Here is a 21,885-nt window from a genome sequence, read left to right on the forward strand (position 1 = left end):
CACGGTTGCGTCGAGCAGAATTGTTGGTCACAATGTTTGATCGAAAGCAAACTCCATCCAACACTTGATCGAACAAAAAATGTTGGACGAGCATCACCCAACATGGGTGTCAAAACGGTCGAACAATGTGGGATCGAGCAAAGTTGGAATGTTGCATCCAACTACGCAATTGCAAAAATTGCGGTCATAACTGCGAGGATAATAGCTTCACTTGATTTCATATCCGCAGTTCATATGTGAGCCATTTCATATATATCATTTCATCGCTTTAAATCATGCAGTTTATCGTTATTTCTCAGTAGTTATGTATACACTTGTTGATTTAGTTTTTCGTTCACGGTTTGTTTTGTTTTTGCAAGTAAATAACTGACAAAATCACTTCGTAGGTTAGTGTCAGTAATGGAAGAAACCCTTATGCGAGCTCACTTGTTCCGATAACGCTTTGTGTGATAACCGATCCTGATAACCACGCTGCTAGATGACAAATGCTATGTTTCATCGTTTATCCGCCGGGCCAGCCAGGACTATAAGCTGGCTTAACAGTAAATCCCATCAAGCCCTATAAGAAGACCTCTTTTCTACGTCGATAGACATGATGGATAGAAGGAACAACCGCGCAACGGTGGCTCGGTTGGTTGAGCACTGGGCTGCCATGCGGGAGGTCGTGAGTTCGACTCCTCAGGGTAAAAGTGCTGCCATCCGCAAACAGTTAGACTTTCAAGTCTTCTCGGATAAGGACTATCAACCGTAGGTCCCGTCTCAAAACCCTTCAATGTTCATTCACTCTGTGGGACGTTAAAGATCCTACACAATAGTCGCAAAGGGTATGGCATGGAGTTCCTGGTGTTGTGGCCTGGTCTTTGGCATAATCTTCTCAATGGACTACTGATCAATGAGACCACATAACAGCAAAACAGACAGGAGTTAAATTGAAGGAGTCCAAGTGCTGAAACTGGTAAACAAGAATACTGCCGTGCATGAAATTTCAAGATACCAATTGGCAATGCATCTGTGAACATCAAAGAAATGGTGGTTCGTGGTCTTCCCAGTGACTTCTACTTAATATTTATTACTTTTAAATGCCAAAATGCCCAAACCCTTAACTCAAACTCAACTCAACTCGTAACTCGATCAATAGTTTATCTCCCACTGAAACGCCGAAACGAAAACAAACCACCCGAACCACCGAAACAACGAAACAAAACCACCAGAACAGCTATAAAAGCTTGAGCAAAACGTTTTGAAACAGCCGAAATGACACCACTGAGATTGAAGTGCGAGCGGATTGTCATGAACAATAATTTCTGAAACAGTTTCCTTTGAGTTTCTTGTTTCAGCTGTTCTTTAATCACAATCTTTACAATTTCCCAAAGCACGTACAAAGAGTGAAACCATAAGATTCTTTTATTTTTTCTTAAACAACTCAAATTATATCAATCACGCAATATAAAGCGTTTACCCATGAGCACACAGCAGCCAAAAACAGTGGTATATCTGTTAACGGAAGGCTTGCAGGTTGCTGGAAATTTGAAGTGTTTGGAATGAAAACAACGTCGGAAATCAACAAACAAAACTACGAGGCGCAAAAGTTATGACATAAGAATGTTAACACATTTTTAAACATTTGCATTTCAAAGAGATAGTTAATGGTGGAAATTGAATTAAGTCAAAGCCCCCGTTTGCTTGTGTAGAACGGAACAACTTTAAACAAAAACTCTAAAGAACCAATTTTGGTTACAGTGAAGCTACCTCCCGCGTGACCAGAATCCACAAGACTGAAATAAATACCTCACTTATTCCATACCTGCCAACTCTCCCGGTTTTCCCGGGAGTCTCCAAGTTTTTCATCAAATTTCCCGGTCTCCCGGTTAGAGCACCAAATCTCCCGGGAAATACCTACAGTGGCCTTTTTCAACATTTGTTCATTTATTTAGTTATCTTCGAGATGTCAAAAAGGAAAATAAAGCAAGAACTGAATTTTAGTGCTCTCATTTGAGCTGTTCTGGTTCGGAAAACGTAAAACGGAGCAATCAAATTGATATAGGCTATATTTAACAAGTACCGTAATAATTTTGGTCAGAAATCAGCCAATCAAATTGCACAATACGTGGTAGAAAGTTTGCGCGGTTATGGGAACAATAGCAATTGCTGTTCTAACCGAGAAACTTCGGGAACATTCAGAAGGGCTTCGGGTGATTTTCAGAGAGTATTTAGATATTGTTGAAAGTGATATTCTTACAATGCAAAGATTTTTAGATGTCTCTAGATTTTTGTACTCTGGGGTTGGCAGGTATGTTATTCAACGATGTGACGTCTGCATTTTGAACCCAATTTGTACTGACCGATTTAAAATATCGCTTCAAACTTCAAAATTTACAAGTCAGGCGTTCCTTGGCTCTACTGTAAACATTGACAAACGTTAGGCAACAATAGGGAACTAAAACTTACAGGGTGTTCTCGTTGTAACTGCATTGACTACTATAACGTCAACGAAATACCCAGGGATAAGCGAAGTAAGACCAGAAACGCAACTTTGATTTTTCTAATTTGGGAAAAGATGTATGCTTCTATAGATCAACCATTTTAGTCTCTTGTATTCGTGCTGAATACAAGAGAAATGGAGAAGGGGTCTTTGATATTAATAAAAATTCCTTTGTTTTGCACGAGAATGGCATGAAGAGGTAAATACGATTTTTTCTTTCATGCGTAAGGGACGTTTATCTTTGTTATGGCTATGGAAATTTTGACAGAGAATATTAAATTGCATAAAATTTTACTGAAAGATCGTTAATAGACCTAATCGGCTAACTCATTCAAATCTCCCGGGATTAACATTCTTTGTGTATTGTATTTGCATGATAATGTAGCATTCCCAAAGGGCTTCAATTGGGTACAACATTGGTTGCGGTCACACTTGAAAGAAACAGTGTAACACTGGTGTTGACACCACTCTAGTGTCAACTCTCTGGTGTTTTGAATTCCTAGGGGAATACTGAACAATAGAACTTGATTTAGCACTAGTGTTAACTCCCTAATGCGACCGCCACCATTGAGTTAGGGGCTGTTTACATGTAGGTAGGAAGATCCTAGCACTAGGAAGATCCTAGAAGGCGAAACAACTTTTCGTTTGGTTTACATGCAGAAATTTCTGTCTAAGTGGCAGTGGAAAATGAAAGCAAGATGGCGGGCGAGAACAACAAACATGTAATTTGGGTCCTTCTACTCTCCTTAATAGCGTTAATGACTTCCTTTCAGCAGCAGCTGGTAGTCCTTTACAACTTGATTTTTCAATTGAAACAACAGCAAGCCATGATCATGCACTTAACGCATATTGTTGCCTTTGCAAGACATTTTCATCTCTCGAGAAGGAGGAGCACACTTGGGCTTGGAGAGCGATTATGGCGAAAACCAGACGACGCAGCAACGCAACCAGCAACGCCAGACGAAATTGTCAACCTTTGGCAGCTGAATACCGTGAACACCCGGCCGCCGCCATGTTTGTCTTTTTGTCCCTAGTACCAGGAACTTCCGAGCGAAGGCAGTTTACATGGTTCTAGGATCTTCCTAGCACTAGGGCCAAGTACGACCTGTTGCATGTAGACTGAATGCAGAAAACATATGGCGCTAGGATGATCCGCCTTCTAGGATCTTCCTACCTCCATGTAAACAGCCCCTTAGCCGATTAGATCTATTGGCGAGAAATAACACTTTTTTTTGTTTTCAGTGGTCCTTCTTCACTGCTAAACATGATGCCTCCTTTATTCGAGCTCGATCCACTCTGCAGGCGGACATTCCTTCTGGCACAGCCTTGTGAATCTTTTGGTAAACTTGCTACTTCTGGAAAATTCTCTCCCGCTGAAATATACACAACACTTGCCAGAAATTTGTCTGAAGTCTCTTACTTGACTTTTGAGCAGGTGCATATTTTTAGATGTGACAATCAAAAGTGTTGTTTTCGGTAGCTTTTTGAAAAAAATTGATTGTTTATTTTTTTTTTTTTACAGCGTGAGGCTGTTTCTCTCAGTTTGAATGTTACACGTGAAAATGTCAAAAGAGCCAAGGAACTTGACGCAAAGGAGTAAGGATCAAAATTCTGATTTTTCTCATGTCTGCGATAATATATTTACATACTTTCCCGTATCTTGATGTACATAACGAAAACTGTCAAGGCTCAAGAGTATTGACAAGAGAATAAAAGCGGGAGTAATAAGTATCTCTTCCAATAATCTTGAGTGAGTCTGGTATAGATTTTAGGGGGGGGGGGGGGGGGGAAGGTGTGTTTCATGATTTCATCTAAATGTTAACTTATTTCACACCACCGTTTATAGCATAAAAGTAGGGATTGGCTGTGGTTGGTGCTTCTTGATTTTAACTCTTGGTGAAAAGGTGTTCCTTCGATGTTATCATGTTCTTAAGGACTGTTTTCGTGTTTCTTGATCTTGGGTATTTGGATTCAGTTGTCTATGTTGACGTTTCGTCAGTGAGATCTAGTCACGATGATTAGCTTTGCAGTAGACCATTGTAAATACTTCATTCCTTTTTTATTCTTTGATGTATTGAAGAGGTAGCCTTCTACCAACAATAACACCGCTAGCTAATGCAAATTTACAGATTACCTTTCTATTACGTTTCTGTCAATTAGCCTTTAAAAGTACACTTTGATTTGCCGCTGTTTCATCAAAATAAGTTTGACTAAAGCTGTTTTGTGTTCTGTAAAAGGCGAAAGAGATGTTTACATTTTTTTATCACTCAAAGACCATGGCCTTACACTTTATCATAGACATTCCTTTGGTACTCTTCAGTTCTGAAGCTAGAATTGTACTTTCTGTTCTTACAGTCTTCCAGATCCTAATGGCCAAGCCATTTTGATGGACGAAGCCTACCTCTGTGCCTCGTCGTGCTTGCGTATTTTGAAGTTTGTTTGCAGTTCACTTCCTAACTTTGAATTGGTGCTTGAGTGTTTGCAAAACATTGCGACATGCCTGTCACGTTTACATGACACAGCCGCGCTTTTGCAAGAGCTTCAAAAACAAGCAGAAAAAATGAAGCATATTGTGGAGGAAAGTTTTCAAGTTGCAACCAAGTGGTGCAAGCGGTATCATTTGGACAGTAAAATCCCGTGCTATGATGTGGCTGGGGCAGAAAAGGAATTACAAGTGAGTATATTGCTATCCATAGGGGGGTTAAACAATTCCATTCTGTAAAACCAGGTCCAAAGTAATAACTTTGGCGTATCACTACAGACCCAGGAAATCAAATCAACAAATCCTAATGCAAAGCAAATACATGTACATCCAACCTGCACCAAATGTTGGGGAAAACATGAAGGACCTAGTCACAGTTAGGTTTGCGTTTTGTTCAGATGATTCAATTTTGGTGCTATAAGCAAGTGTTTGTGTGCACTCATTTGAAAAGGTTCATTGTGCAAAAATGCTTGATGAAAACAACCAACATTTCGGGGTCATTAGGTCATTATGCATCTTTGCTTTAAAATAATGAATATAATGATGGGCGAAAGTACGCATAGATGGATATTATGCAATGCAAAAGAAGAAATGTAGCTTTGCTGTAAGATGGCCTTATCATCATGCCTTGAAAGGCAAGAGGAGTTAGATTTCTGTGGGCGCCACTTGCTTGAAATTAGGATCTCCTACTGGAACTTGTAGTCAAATCTGAAGGTCGCTATTCGTACATCCCAGCCAACAAATTGGCAAAGTTGTCACAAAGAGCAAGGAGCGTGGTCCCCGGTATAATGGTCTAACCTTTGAAGAATGCTTCCTAAAGCTGCTCTGAAACATAATGATACATGTAGACTGAAACTGATAAAAGGTTTGCGATGCACTTGATCTTTTGTCTTTCAATTGCTGACTTGATATTTTGAGGGTAAAATTTGTTCCATGAAGTCGCCCTTCATGCACTGAGCAGACGAATAAAGTGGTGTTTATTGCCTTTTTTCTACAGGTTTGGACACGCTTGCTGTCTCTTGCATGGAAAAATAAGGAATGTGGGGAGATATGGAGAGACCTTGTTTCCAGAACATTGAGACAACGCTTAGAAGAGGCAAGAATTACACTCTTTGTTCTTGAAAGAATGCACAAATCACTGAAACAGTGGTTCTATACTTTATGCGTTGTTTTTTTTGCCAGAAATTAGCAGTTTCTTGGCACAAAATTACTTCTTGTTGGGATTTAAGACTCAATACAGCCAGTGGGAAGCTAAATATTCTCACACATTTTTTCCACGGTGCTTTTCCTCGCTTAATTCCATTGTTTTAGTGAGCTGTTGGTGTCATTTTTGTCTCAGGCGCGTTATCATGCCATTTGTTATATACTCACTTTAGTGATCTTGATGTTTCAAGCAATCTGATTGGTTCGCTATCTCGGAGTAATTCCACTCCCTACGGAGTGAATAATGCGCGTGATCCAAACAAAACAAACGAAGTTTTTCTAGATTTGCTATGTTTGAAGCCTCTCTAAACACTTTCGCGCATGCTTTATGCCGCTTGCACGTTTTTCCACGCGTGAATTGAGATGTCAATTTAATCGACTTTGGATGGGTTTCTTCTGAAAATGTTCTTGAGATCACTTCCTGTGTATATACTAAAGCAATTATTCTTCTCAATCTCAGTGAATAGTGGCAGAATATTTACCTCGATTTCACAGAATAATTGTTAAATATTTTTCTTGGATATTGTTGCTGTAGCTTCTGATCCTCTTATACCCGAGTCAACAGACAGGTTTCTTCTTTTACTTATCTCTTTTCAGTCAGTCAGTCAGTCAGTCTTCTCTAACTTGATATTGGCCTCTGCACTTGCTTATGATCTAGCCACATGCTAGCACTAACAGCAACAACCTTTATTCACACTACTCAGGAAGAATAAAAAAGGAAGAAGAAGAAGGGAAAAAAAAGAAACTACAGAAAACAAAAAAATAGAAGATATATAATTATGTGTACAATTTTTGAATTGGTGTGCAACAGCCAAAGTAGCAAAGCTTTCGAGTTAGCTGCTGCTTATTTACAAGTAAAGAAGGGAACGAAGGAAACAAATAATAATTAAGACTAAACTAATTTACAAGGCAAGAAATGTTATGAAAACGGAAAGTAGCAACAATGCAATGCACTTAACATGAAACTGGAAGAGTATGACATGACTGCTGTCTTGTTGCCAAACCGTGGAAAACAGCGTCAAACATCCAGGATAGACGCCTATTCAAAGCATCAATTTTAGCAATGAATTATTACTTTATTCTCGATACGTTAGTTATGGCTGATTAATCATCCCATAGTTCCGTGGTACAGGATCAAATCCTACAAGCTACAGGTAATAGGGCCAACCCCTGTTAGGAGCTTTCAGACTTTACAAGTCACCCTTGATAAATGCATAATTTAATTCACCATGTCCTTCATAACGATTGCGAAAGTCTGCTTATTCTTCCCTAACATAATTTACAACGTCTGCCAACTGAACCTCAGCTCAGTAACAGAGTACTCAGAAGTGTTAATTCTCGTTGACGTTGTTTTGGTTGATTATAAGAAGATAAGATTGAGCTTGTAAAGAATAATGTTGTTCCTCCGGCACTCCTGGAGGCATGCTTTTTCATTTTATTTGCCTGTTGCTCTTTTGTCAAGTATTAACAACTGTTTATTGGTCTTCACAGCGTACCTGCAATGATCTTGTCAAGGTATTTACTAAAGCTAACATGGAAGCCCAAGATAAACATGTTGAGGACTTGGTGTCAGAAGTAACCTTCAGAAAAGTTGAAAACATTTTGCAGGTAAAAAATCATTTGTTACCGACTTGGGGAGGCCGTTTTACCAATTCTGTGAACTTTTATTATTTAGATTAGTTTACAGTGAGTAATATTTTTGAGCACTTGATCTAGAAAAAATGCCTTCAAGTTTGCACTGGGTTGATGAAGGTCATATTAAGGCAGTAGAATAGGTTAAGAAATCTCATTAAACTTTCGATTCACTCATACATACTTTGGTTCATCTGCCGTTTCTTCTGCTAGCTAAGTCATTGGTATATCAACACCATGTTCTTTTGAATCTTGCCGTTTTTAAATTGTCATGCATTGTTTTTTTTTAACAAGTTGCCAAGGGTTCTTTTCAATTGAGGAAAATATGGTTTGAATACAACGAGAACGATTGCTTGCAAATCTTTCCTTGCAAATAATTTGTTTGTTTTAGGGGGGAAATGAAGATGAAGAGCTCTTCAACGACCTCTCAGAACATGGACTTGGGTCTTCGCAAGCGTTGAAGTGTGGCGATCTGCTCACAATGATACTAACAAGATCTTGGCCAGAGTCACGTGGAGGAGTTTCGTCCTCAAGCAAACAAAGTCTCAAGCACGTTTTGACATGGCCATTGTGGTCTTGTTTCTTTCGGAGATTTGGTAAACATGTCTGTCAATTTCTTTGTATGACTTTAAATCACGATCTTTACATTTTAATTTTGTCTCAGTGTTGATAACATGACTAGAAGGAATCATTTTTGGTAATTTTGTTTCCCATAAAGCATTTTTCTCCCTTTTTTTTTTTTTTTCAATACCAACGTGAGAATAGTTTACCGTATGGGTCTTTCAGCTACCAACTAATAACCCTTTTGGTGAAACTGGTAGCCCATGTAGTTAGTGTTAAATCCGATTTTTGGGGTACAAGCTTTTCTGTCAACTGCCATGCGTGGTTTTCTAAGTACACGGGCAAGCTGTCGGTGAAGCACGGACAATGATAAACCAATAATTACTTTTCTCTTTAATATTCGCCGCGAATGCTGAGGTCGACAAGTACTTCAAGCTTTTTTTTGGAAAAATTAGGCCTTACTTCGCGAAAAATGTTTGAAAAAGCCATCGAATCGAGTCAAGGCAAGTATCGCTTCTTCACTGTCAAATGCACAACATTATGAGTCATTTAGTCATTTCCGAGGGATATTTTGAAGAAATTTCACCTTGTTTTTTTTTGTCAGCATGTGCTGCATTGATATTTAAATATTTAAGTTAGTGGGGTTATGTAAAGAAAGGTTTAGTGGTTCTTCTGAACTCAACTCCAACGCCCTTTGAATATCTCACTCTTTTAACTTTTCTTCACACTGTTTTGATTTTGTAAAGTTCCGGATTTCTGTACGCCTCCCCAAAAACTTCAAATGTTCTTATATATCCATGTTAATGCTGGAGTAGATCCAGTGTTTTTATTTTTAAGTAAGAGCCAAGGACCAACTGTAGAGCCTAGTAAAATTATTTCCAGTACAATATCTATCCACCCTCTTTCCTTTGGTCGTAGTGATACTTTTGCCCAATTACATCACCTTTAGCAATGAAGTGACCGTTATTTGGCCAGTGTTTCTATCTAAGAGTTAGGTTACTTAAATGAATCAATAATAATTGATTTAAACCACTCCTATGATTATCTGGAAAATGTCTATGTGCCTTTTTGTTTCTTTTTTATAGGACAAGAGTCTGACAATAGGCGTGTTTTGAAACCAGACGGTCAAGCAATTTTGTTGATGGCCTTGACATCCCTTGAAAATGCCATTCATTCCCTGAAAGATGGATCAATTGAGTGTCAGCTTCTTATGCTAATCAATGATCACGTCGAGCGATTCCTCATGCTTTGTCAGGAAATAAGTGCTGACGGAAAGGAACACTTGCACTTGAGACAATGCTTAGATCAACGGCGTGTTGAGTTAACTGCATTTGAAGAAGAACGGGACCAAGTTTTTACTTTCCTTAGACTGTGTTCTCCCATGAAACAAGGTAACAGTTGTGTCGCAAGGTTACAAATTCACCATTATTATTACCCCTGAAAAGATTGTGTCGTGTCCTGTCGTGTCATGCAGTGGAGTACACTGTAGTGTAGTGTAGTGTAGTGTAGGGTTTTCGATAGTTTTGTCAAGTAGCGGACATATTTCTGAAAGCACCAGAGGTGACACCTTTTTGCGCCGGAAGGCGCCTTGGGAGCACTAAACTGAGTAGTGGTACAATTTATACACAGAATTCGTGAAGCCTCTTTTCAGTGTTTTGATACTTAAGTTGTTCTTTTAACGATGAAAAAGAACCGCAATTAATTTTTTGTGTAGGTATGACCCGCTTAATATGGTTATCACTTTTCCTCAGTTGTTGTTGTTTTTTTCCTTTTTATTTCAGTGAATTTAGTTTTCTTGTCTAAGAAAGCAGAGATAGATGTTTCTTGCCTACCGATTGGAGATCTTGCACATTCAAGGCTTGTTCGAGGAACTGTGTACCCTGTGGTCAAGTTCTTTGAACTTTCATCGAAAACCAAAGTAATGATGTCATCCCTCAGCAAGCTAAGCGACAGTGTATTGCTACGAAGATTTTGGAGAGAGAATGGAAGTAGGGCATTAGAACGTGTTAAACAAGAAAGCGAATGTAACGAATCGCTTGGCGTGAATGACATTGAAGAACTAATCTGGACGCCCTCAAAAGAAAAACTTCAGTTTTTGGTTGAGCGTTTTTTGAAAGGCACTATTACCTTTGAAGAGGTCGACAAGTACTTCTTCAACCTGTTTTCTGAAAAACAAGGCCTTGTCAAAGAAATAAAGCTCATCACCTCACAAAATGATCAAGTCTCTGAATTACTGGTCAACCAGCGCATTGAGGCGATAGATCAATACTACGAGTTGCAAAACTGTATTGATGCAGCGCAGAGTATCCTGGAGTTTAAAGTTGCAGTTGGTCTTGAAGGAAATTTTCAATTGGTGGAGGACCTAAAAAATCAGGTCTGCTGCCTCTATACTTCTTCCTGTCTCTAGTTTTTCATTTTGTTGTCAACTTTTCAAAGTAAATGGGTGAAAAGTGATCCATTATTTGTATTATTGGAGAGCTATTATACACTACTAATGAGACTTATTGGGAATGGGCCTAACCTTTGTAAAAAGTCACAACGAAGTGGCATTACAATTTTTTTATATAGTTGGGGGAGATTTCGGGTAAATCAAATCCATCTTTAACAAGCATTAACTATTATGTCATCTTGAGAATTCATCCTCTCGTTAAAAGCTTTTAAAATTATTCCTTGCCTATTTTGCTTTTTAATACAGATGGGCAAAGAATTCAAACAGCGACCATTGGGAAGCATGAATGCAGATATGCACAGAGCTAGTCGATTATTATCTGGAATAACCCCAGAGAGAAAGCTCTGCCTTGATGCTGTTGCCAGATGCCAACCTTTCATAACCTGGTTAAAGGACACTATCTCGGGTAATTAGGAAATAAATCAGATATTAGTGCTATACACATGATATTTGCTTTTTAACAAAAAAAAAGGAGGCAGCGGTAGATGTGATTTGGGGTATAAAACATTTATGGACACCATAGTTTCTTGTGAACGGGTCATTGACGGCTAAGTAGCTTGTGCCACTTGGTATCTCCACTTATGTCCAGGTTTGACCCTAATTAAATGCACGCCCAATTTTGACATCCAGCACAAAGTGTCCCTTTAAGTCTAAGCATTTGCTACCTATTTTCAACAATAAGATAAGGGTAAAGGTTAGCGTTATTTTAGCTAGGGTTAGGGTTAGGGTTAGGGTTAGGTAAATGCAGCAGTTAATCTTCACTTAAAGAGCAGCATTTGGGGGACACTTTGTGACATAAATTGTCTGTATTCTGAGACACAAGTGATGTTGAAGTTGGCTAGAAGAGCAAGGGGACACTTCTCGACGCTTATTGAAATCCGCGTGCATCTAATTAGGGTCAAACCTGGACATATCTGTATCTTGTGGAACAGACGTGGCATGATTTGCGTCGCTTCATTTTGGTCCCTACGGTATTTTTTTATGTGAGTCAAGACTCCTGACCCCTGAAAGGTTTTGGTGTAGATCACCTCCATATGATATTTTGTCCCAATGATGCTTTTGATTGGTTTCCCGCTTGAACCTCGGTCATCACTAAAGTAAAAATATAGTGAATAGAGGCCTCTGTACTGTATGTTCAAAAAAAGAAATAGCAGTTATCGTTATTCATTCAATGTCCAAGTTTCCTATTAGTGGTGCACTGACGTCAATTGCCCAATGAAAGGAACGAGTGTGGCTGTGCTTTTTCAGCTTGAATCTCCTGACAACTGAATTAAGCACACTTAACAATAACTCAACTTGTAAGGTTCTAAAAATATTTCCAGTGAATAAATTGGCTTTCCTATACAAGTCGTGGAAGGTTTTTTTGGTCTCCTCATCTTCAATTCTCCCCATTTCTTTGTATCATATCGTGGGTCTAGCAACAATTCATAATTTGTTTGCAGCAAACATCAGTGACTTTAATCTGGTTTGTAAACCATGTTAGGTGTAAGAAAAAGTGCTATTTATTTTCTTAGGCCCCAAGAACTTAAAGTTCTCGTGGATTTGGCAATAATCTCAGCTGGAGAGACGGACATGGAAACAGCAAGAATAACTTGCTTACACACCAGCTGCCTTGGATTTGCTCCTCTGATTTTTGACGTGAAACCCTCTTTTGGTTTTGATGAATTGATGAAGGCCTGTGATCCTGTTTGGAATGCAGTGGACACGGACCCCACTCTTCCCCAGAAATTGGTAACTCCAATTATTTCAGGTTCTTTATTTGAAGCTGACTGGAAGACAGGTTAAACGCAATTGTAAAATTAAATACGTTTCCCATTCAGAAGCTTTCCTTCAAACAGTTACTGGTCAATGTCCCAAAAAAACGATTTTTACAATTGTGGTCGCTATGTTGATATTAGACCATTACTGTTTCATTGCATTGTGAGACATATTGTGGCATGTGATATCGAATAATTCTTCACTGTCTCAAACACTTTTTGAATGGCTTTTTGGAGAGATTTCTTCGTATGGAGAATGGTTAGCAAAATCATAACTAATCAAAAAAATTAAGGTCTGCTGACGTATATAGCTGCTGTCTTAATTAAAATAGTAATATGCCTAATTGACCACTCAGCTTTGGTGCCTTAAAGGGGCAATGGAAAAAAAACTGATAGAAATGAAAAGACCAAATTTCAAAAATCAAACCGATGGGCAGGGGAGATCAGTTGGCTATTTACAAAGGCAGCCAAGAAATTGAACTAAGAATGACCGGATTCAGAAAACTTAAGGTCTTAAGTTTGGCGCCATAACCACTCAGCCATGTTATGTCTTAGAAAGTAAAGCCACGTGCAATTACATTCTACCTTAATTGTCATGTCCAGGTCGACACCAGTCGTCAGTTGGAGTGGCTGAAGGGAGTTGAAACATCCCATGGCTCTGTGGCTAAGTCCTCCCTTCTAGACACCCAAGCGATCAACCAAAAAGGTATGTATCGCGTTGGGTACCTTATGGACGACGAAAACGCTGCAACAAAGAAGCTTACGCTTGACAAAGTAATTCAACTCAGTGTACCACAGGGTGACATTGGGGAACAAAAATATTACTCCCTGGATGACCTGATGGACTTGCAAAGTAAGCTGATGCTAATTGCTGCCAAAGCATCCCATGGCAAAGATGAATTGGACCGGTTTGTTGATGTAAGCTCGTGTGATTTTTCAAAGAATTTTTTTCTTTTTTCTTAAATGTGGATTCCATCATTTGTTAATAAATTGTGCAGGTCGAGACAAAGCAAAGCAGTTTATGTCATTAAATTACTTTTTTTTCTCTCCTCTGTGCAGGTTTTACAGTGTGTCCTACGCCTTGGGGAAGCATACATTTCCCTTTGCAAAGCTGGAGAAGTGAGCCATTTAAAATGGAAACATGAATTCCAATGCACACCACCGCTTGCCGGAATTTGCTCACTAACCGATCATCTTACAGCTCAAAGTAACAAAATGGAGCAGTGTCTCCACCAGTGGAAAGAAGAATTGCACTCCAAGCGGCTACAATACAAAGAACTGAATCACTATACCACGATGCAGTTGCTGTTCCTTCGAAGTAAATTAGCCAATGTTCGAGGGAGAGGCACCAAAGCAGTGGATAGTATTCCACTTGAAGTTTACAGTCTGTTAGAAAGTGTGCTCCCTGATGTTGAACCTGGCATTTTAAAGGCTGTTCTTTTGTCGTGTGGTATTTGTAGTCAAGAGACAGGTAAAAGTATATTAAGGTCGTTTCAGCAAACCGTTTTTGTTAAACAGCCTTTTTCGGTGGAAAAGCCACAGTCCTCACTAGAAGAGATGTTTCAGTCACTTGTTGCACGTCTGGAATCGATTGGTTACTCTGATCCGGAGGAGATAGCCATTGCAGCTTTGATCTCATGCAAAGACGCCAGCGAGACTGATCTTGTTGTATGGTGTGTGAAAAATGGCAATAAGGAAGAGGTGATACACAACAAATACTCAGAAGCACTAAACGATCCAAGATATTCAGCACTGATCGACAAGGACGCAACTGCATCAATGGAAAATGAAAGGTGAATGAACCCTTTTAACTTAAACACTTTTGAGTCACCTTGTCCAGTCGCTTGGAGTAGCCCCTTAAATTTTGCTTGAGGTATCTTTTGTAAACGTTTGCAGAGCTTCTTGTGGTCTGTTGTATTTAAACTAAAAGATACAGAATTCTATTCGCTTTATTAAATCTAACTTTACATTGCTGAGCTCCACTTTTTGGGGAGTCTGCAAATCAAATCAAATTATCCTTGATCAATTAAGGTGTTGGTTTTCAATAAAAGGGGAAAACCGCAGTACCTAGATAATCTTCGTGGAATACAATCCACTTGTGAACGTGAGATGCTTTACTCAACACTGAATTGTTTCCTTATGCGCAAGTTAGGAAAAGACTACCTAGGAATTGCATGGCCATTTTGTGTAAAACACACACCTAACCCACTTAGTTGCTTGTTTTTTTTTTGTGTGTGTGTGTTGGCGCCTGTGAGATTTTAATTTTCATTGTGTTTTAAGCCCTTTTGAAGAGGAGACGGCCATGGAATCAGAAAATGTACTTGAGAGCATAGAAACTCCTTTCACTCTTGACCAGACAGCTGAAGGGAAATTCTTGAGCCTTGATGACCTGGGAAAGGTTTTGACTCACCTCGCATCTCTCGGTATGGCTTTTATGAATTTAACAAATGAAAAGACCCTTTACATAATTTGAACATAATTGTTGTGACTTGCCAATGTAGGTGTTGTTTAGAACAGACGTCTATTGATTTATGTGGATACGTTTGGTTATTTAATATATAAAGTTTGATTTATATCTGTAGTTAAGATGTCTGAAATTGATAACGTTTGTGATCTCCAGGGGTTTCCTCTCGACCTTTAGTTGTAATGTCGGCCTTGAGCCTTGCTGATAATAATTATTAGAGAACATAAACGAAGCATTTGCAGGCACATCAAAGCTAGGGCGCCTTCAGTGTCAAAAGTCATTAATTTTATGTAAACACATACGACATTGGCAGGCCCCAACTACATTGAGATAGGATTCTCCTCATAGAGGGAGTTGTGGAGTGAAAATTTGGGATTATAAATGCCTCAAAGATGGAATTGTTACTTGTGTGTTGCAGGATCCAAGAAGCGGAAAAGACGCAGCCCAAGATACCTGAAAAGAGGAAAGCCAAATTTTGTCGTAGTTCCGAAAGGTACACGACACTGATCCACTGATCCTTGTCTTTTTTATAGTTTTCAGTTTTTGCCCTATTTATTTTCTTGCACGAAATGATATATATGAAATGAATCATATTGAACTGCAGATATGAAATCAAGTGAAGCTATGATCCTCGCAGTTTGGGACGCAATTTTAGCAATTGCGTAGACAAGCGTCCATAACAGTGAGGATCATAGCTTCACTTTATTTTCTTGCATCGTTAAGTTAGTTCTTAAACAATTTTAGAATCGTTCGTTTTAAACAGAACTAGTATGTTCGATTTATACCAACTTATCATGCAACTTCTTTTTCAATTTTTACCACTTGTTTCTTGTCAGATGACATTCTTGGAACTGTGCTATCTTTGTACATGCATGACACAACACAATCTCTGCCTTCCTCGGAAGAAGTCCTGATTTGTTCTTCTGATACTACCCCAGAAGAGGTGTGTATTGTAAACCCTTCCTTCACTTGTATGCTAAAAGTGTTTATCGTTGCTTGGATGTGTGACATTTGTTACCCTCTTATCTTAGGTTAGCTTGCAATTATTGGTATCTTTTGTTCTTAAATCGCAAGTTGTCATCGGTCAAAGAGGTACTTTTCTAGTAATTCTCAAAGAATCAACCCTCATCCAATTGCCTGGGTGTAACTTTAGTAACCTTGTTTCGACAAGTGCAAAGCACGGAGTTTTGCATGTTTGACCTGGTGTCCACCAGAGCAGACTTCCTTGTGCGCCCATTAACGCTTAACTGACTCCATATTCTAAATATTTGTAAAATCATTGCATGTAATTTTGTATTATAGATTGAACTCTTGTGGCGACGATCTCTTGGAGACCAGGATGGTGGATTATTCTGCTTGATCAATGTTGATCACCTTGACTACAGCGTTTCCCAAAGAGCCGCAGATACCTTAAGCTTCCTAATGCAGGAGCCTCTGTACAGCCGCAATGAAGGTGGCTATATCTATTTTTTCGTTATTAAAAGTTTTATTACGTTTTGAATTTGGGTGGCAATGATCAAGGACAAAAGATACCAACATCCCGCGTGGTTTATCAGCCTATAAACCAAAGAAACTTGTGGTCTATTGCTTTTATATAATAATTCAGAAGACGCGCGATTTTTCCGTGAGTTTACTGGCAAAATAAACCATAGCTGATTGACCAATCAGAGCGCGCGCATTAATTTGGTTAAAATATAACATCGGATATTTCCCAGTTTTAGTTGGGGAATATTCGGTCGCGGGAATATTCGTTTTCATAAATGTTGACCAAAAAATCATTCTTTTATCTTTGTGCTAATCATCCGCACTAACCTCTCTTTAGAGCAAAAATTCTTTTGAATTTTGTTCTTGCTAACGAGGCCAGTGAGAATGATTAGCATTAAGACAAAAGAATAGTTACTTAACCGCCATTTGTGAATACGGTCCATGGGGAGGACCGCCTGCCCAAAAACGTATGTTTTTTTTTAATGCCGCCCACTTTGAATCCAGTAACGAAGAGCCATGCACGGAAGATAGCAAACACAGATGTTAATTTGGAAAGCTTGGAAAGGGTAGCTACATTAAAGAAGCAAGTAAAAGGTGGAAGACTGCCAAGTAAATCCGCGAATGGTTGCTCTAGATTATGTGCATGTAATTGAAATTGCAAATCGGAGATTACTTTAAAAAACATCCTTTTATCGACCGAAACCTTGTTTTAATCAAGGGAGAGAACAAATGAACCACCGATCGACGATGCAAACGAGGAAATCATCGTGCCTCAAGTCAAGAACACTATAGCGGAATGTCGATTTGGTATCCAATTAAACTATGCAAGTAAAAGTTGTGATCATTAATCCAAGAGATCAGTGATTCTGAATTTGTCTCGAAAGAATTGGAAAACTGTTGCCAACTTAGTCTTGCAGCACCTGAATGTGTGAAGTGAGCTTGGAGACCCTTAAGCTTAAGTATTTGCTTTTGATTCTGTATTATAGAGGTCGAACCCGGACGATCTTGCAGCATATTTGAACAACATTTTAGTTCACGAAGCTGAGATTTGGAGTCCGTTATAGATATTGTCCCTCAAAGGTGCCTGTAATGTTTCAGGTTTACCAGAGAGTAAATTGAAGACAAAAATTTCTCTTGCACTGTCGACCGCAGTATCTGCGAAACAATCACGAGGGACTTTTTTTGTGACAATATTTATTCTTTTGCCAAAGTGAAGATCGTTCTTTTTTAATGTATAGATAACCAAGAGCTTTTGATATACTTTCTTTGATTATTGATTTTCGTTCACAAAAGGAACACACTTGACGAAGGTCTCAAGTAACATTTGATTGACGTGTTCTTGTTATCAGCCACTGAATCAGAAATTTCCGTCCGCTCAGTGACCAAGTTATTAAAACAAAACCCTAGATTTTCGGGCAGAGGGTATTTCACAGCGTCCCTTCCCATTCTCCACGTGGCTTTGCCTCTCGTTGTTTTGCCTCTCGCGCCCACACTGTGGCCAGCTACGCAGGCTGTGATGATTAGGACAGGATGTATGTGAGCATGAGAAACATAACTCACTGACCGACACCGTACACCGGTGGCTCAGTTGGTTGAGCACCGGGCTGCCATGCGGGAGGTCGTGAGTTCGCCTCTGGCCCGATCAACACTCAGGGTCTTAAAATAACAGAGGAGAAAGTGCTGCCTTTGCAATTACATCCGCAAATGGTTACACTTTCAAGTCTTCTCGGATAAGGACTATCAACCGTAGGCCCGTCTACCAAATATATTCCATGTTCATTAGTTCCCTGTAGAACGTTAAAGAACCCACACACTATTCGAGAAGAGTAGGGGATGAAGTTCCCGGTGTTGTGGCTGTCCTCTGTGAGTATATGGGTGGGTGGGTATAGCAGGTCCACATCAGCCAAAACTTCAACCTGCTCAAACAAATAAATAACAAAATAACAAACAAGGAGGAGTCAGGGTTACTTCAATTAGCTTTGTGATTACAACGGATTTAATGTAGTTTGGAATAAAAGGACAAAGTCAAGGCTTAGATGAAACGTTTTCAATAACCTACACAAAAACAAAGGAAAATGCAAATTTCATTTAACCTTGATCCTGTTCTTGAACAACACTGCGTGACTGGTGCCAAAGAGGAAGAGTGTGCTTGTAAATGAAAGAGTTGGCATGAGGATAAGCTACAGAATGAAGTTTCCAGTAGCTGTTATTACAGTTGAGCCTACGTTTCAGAGTGCGGGGAACCGATACTTTCAGGTCACCATTCGAGAGTAAGAGATTTAGTTCGCGAAATGCGGAAAAAATAATGAGTTCCTGTCCAAAATTTACGTTTTTCTCAGAAGAAGAGACAGAAACTACAGCTGTTGAAGAAGAAGCTGCCCTCGATAGTTTCGCCCATTTTTGGGGTAGTTACTTCGGTTAACACATCCATATGCTATACAGTGCCTTGCCATACTTTCCTCCTTAAAATTAGCCCAGAGAAACCTCAAATCACACAGTCCTTCGATAGAAAATTCGTGTGCTCGACTGCAATAACAGCTATTATGACGTTGTGCACAGAAAAGTGATGAAAAACTGAATGTAAAGTATATTTCTCGACTTGTTTTACCTGTCAAAAATCTTATGGCTTTTAATTATTTTTGAATTCTCTTGGTTAATTTGCTGGGCCAATTTTTGTTCATCCCGCTGTTTGCATTGCAAAAGACAGGTTTCCTTTCCTTTCAGCACTATGTCTTGTGGTAATCTGTAGCTCAGAAAATGAGGACAGGGCCCATATGGCTGCAGCTCTTGATCAGTACAGACTAGGTACTGTGCCACACAGGGCTTCACAGAAAGAAATCAGTCAGTATCTGAAGACACAATTCATTGCAAGCCAACAAAAACAGGGAAAGTTTCTAGATCGGACCATGCCTTGGACATCTGCTTCCATGGTGGAAAAGGAGAAGTAAGAAGTCATAGAATGTTTCTTCTCCTTAAGGTTATTCCAACTTTATTATTATGTTGGATTCAGTGTGGCCATGTTCAACTGGCTCCAGGAGTCTGTGATACCGTTTATTTTCACGCTTAAGATTGTGTGAACGTGGCTCATTATCATGCAACACATAAGTTTGACAGTGTGAAAGCACAAACACTTGATGTTAACTCTCAATACGCCACATTCTAATAAATGAGGTCACTTTCCCACAGATATTGTGCTTTACGGAGTAACCGATTAGAACTGCGCCTGGCAGAGGAGAAACAGTGATTCTGTGGGATGAATTTTTCCTTGTGGAAGATTTGGCATGCATTCTTTCAGAACCTAAAGATTACAATTGATTTTATTGTTAAGAGGAACTGCACTCAATGAATTTTAATGTTGTAATTGACAAGAGAGGGTTAACGTGTCCCTTTTCCAATAAGCACTAGCTGTTTAGCAGTGTCACTGCAGACCTGTTTCTTTTGCTTTCCTCGAATAGATTGTCAGTGAGGGTTTTTTCATCGGAAAGAGCTGGATCAGGCAAGACTTTGGCTGTTCACCGACTAAGTCAAAAGTTACATGAACTACCAAACAATGACGTCGTAATCCGTTACCTTGCCGACGCAGATGCTAATCTGACACTTTGTATTACCATACCAATTTACGGGCCTACTGTCAATCAGTGCTCCATTGCAGAGTCATTGTTACCGCACATGGTTGTTCCAGACTTGCCACTTTCCCGGATATTTCATCTTGATGTACAGCCCTCGGTAAGCAGTAGTCGTATCCAAGTGTGCCCCACATTTACGTGGACCTAATCAAATTCACTATTTCCAAAAAGGTCATACGATTTAGTGTTCATAATACATGGAAAAGATTTTCTCTATAACCAAGAACTATATTCTTTGGCTCATATTTTCGATTTTTGTTTTAAATTGTACTCGTTGTTTTCATAAAAAGAAGTAGAAAAATGACTTCGGGGTCATGGTCGCTCTTAGTTATGCATGCAATGTTGCTATGGCAATTAACCACTAATTGGAACTTCACGGAGTTCATTATAGGCCTTTTTAACTCATTCATGTGCGCATGCGCAATGGATGAGTTATTGTGGAGTGGTGATTTGCTGTGGATCGTAGACCGTGGACTGTAGACTTAACGAATCTTCACCGAAGTGCCTTTGAAGCCCAAGCCGAACCCATTTAGAAGTAAAGGACATTTTTCTTTGACTTAGATGGGACTCGAATACTGCAATGGAAAAGCCGATGTAACACAAATGGTGTTTTATTGGATCTTTAAACAAAATATATCTTTATAAAGCTCAAGAATGGATAAACAATACAAGCGGTAAAAAATGAAGCAACGAGTAATGGACTTCGACAACAAATGCAGCAGTATTTCTAATATTTTATTAACTGTGTTGTTATGTGCAACACTGAAACCAAAAGGCAAATTTTCTGGTAACTTTTTGTGGTTGGATATGGGTTTAACAAACTCAGAGAAGGAATCAAACACCTTGAGTAGATCTGTGTTTACTAAAGTCAGATCTCTTTTGTTTCCCTGTTTATATCTATTTGTACTCAATTCTGCACAGTCTTCAGATTAAAATACCATTTCAGCATTAATTCTTGTTAGTCAAGAATTATTTGAAAGAAAACTTGTAGTCCATTGTTATGCTACATTATTCAAGGAAAGGATTATTCAGTAAAGAGTTCCTGAACACGGGTGGGAAATTTATTTAGTTGGGTGTGGTTTTTGACACGGAGTGTGATGCTTGTTTGCACGCATGCGATGAAATAAGAAGTTTTATGGTCCCTCTAATAGCAAATATGTTGTGTGTTTCATTAAATGTTTTGGCTGGAAAAGGTTTTTGAGAAAAATGTCTGTCTTTTGTGGATTTATCGTGTTTGAATCGCGTTGCATAATATTCGAACGTAAATAATTTGCATGTGTGTTGATATTTGATGTGCGAGTTTTTTTTTCATAAAGATGACTGGAATTTCTGGCCATTTTGTATTCAAGTGTTCTTTCTTGTCAATGATTAATAGGTAGCAATAGTTTTGCTCGTCAGAAATATTTGTTTAGTCATTCAAGTGTAAAATGAAGTTTATTTGGGAAGCCAAACAATATTTCTTTAAGCTTATGTACTGTGCATTTAGGCGCATGTAGGTAATTTTTACGTTCTTGATCAAACAATTAGTTACAAACAAGAAGCTATTTCAAAAATAAGTAGTGTTTCATTTCCGGACTGAGCAGCTCTGGGGATGATGAGAAATATGCCACATACGAGCTCGATCGCCAGGCCTGCTTCTTCCATTGTAGGAGTTACCAGAAGTACCTATTGGATTCCTAGGCTTTTTTATTTTCTAATGCCCAGCCAGAATTAGTCCGGGGAAAATCCAGTTTCAGCGCGTTCA

At 39.1% G+C, this 21,885-nt stretch overlaps 1 protein-coding gene across 1 annotated transcript in view; it reads left to right on the forward strand.

Annotated features, from left to right (window-relative positions):
- LOC138021018 (E3 ubiquitin-protein ligase rnf213-alpha-like) overlaps positions 1-21,885 on the forward strand; it is a 134,709-nt gene that overhangs the window by 56,319 nt on the left and 56,505 nt on the right. Inside the window, exons 10-27 of the mRNA XM_068867902.1 lie at positions 3,725-3,917; positions 4,005-4,078; positions 4,838-5,156; positions 5,962-6,060; positions 7,659-7,775; positions 8,191-8,395; positions 9,446-9,751; positions 10,142-10,734; positions 11,056-11,206; positions 12,314-12,540; positions 13,170-13,484; positions 13,626-14,359; positions 14,847-14,989; positions 15,449-15,523; positions 15,867-15,973; positions 16,333-16,483; positions 19,240-19,459; positions 19,971-20,241. Coding sequence (XP_068724003.1) covers positions 3,725-3,917; positions 4,005-4,078; positions 4,838-5,156; positions 5,962-6,060; positions 7,659-7,775; positions 8,191-8,395; positions 9,446-9,751; positions 10,142-10,734; positions 11,056-11,206; positions 12,314-12,540; positions 13,170-13,484; positions 13,626-14,359; positions 14,847-14,989; positions 15,449-15,523; positions 15,867-15,973; positions 16,333-16,483; positions 19,240-19,459; positions 19,971-20,241 — 4,300 coding nt within the window. The remainder of the gene's footprint in view (positions 1-3,724; positions 3,918-4,004; positions 4,079-4,837; positions 5,157-5,961; positions 6,061-7,658; positions 7,776-8,190; positions 8,396-9,445; positions 9,752-10,141; positions 10,735-11,055; positions 11,207-12,313; positions 12,541-13,169; positions 13,485-13,625; positions 14,360-14,846; positions 14,990-15,448; positions 15,524-15,866; positions 15,974-16,332; positions 16,484-19,239; positions 19,460-19,970; positions 20,242-21,885) is intronic.

This window comes from Montipora capricornis, chromosome 2, assembly GCF_036669925.1.
Source record: "Montipora capricornis isolate CH-2021 chromosome 2, ASM3666992v2, whole genome shotgun sequence".
Taxonomy (NCBI): domain Eukaryota; kingdom Metazoa; phylum Cnidaria; class Anthozoa; order Scleractinia; family Acroporidae; genus Montipora; species Montipora capricornis.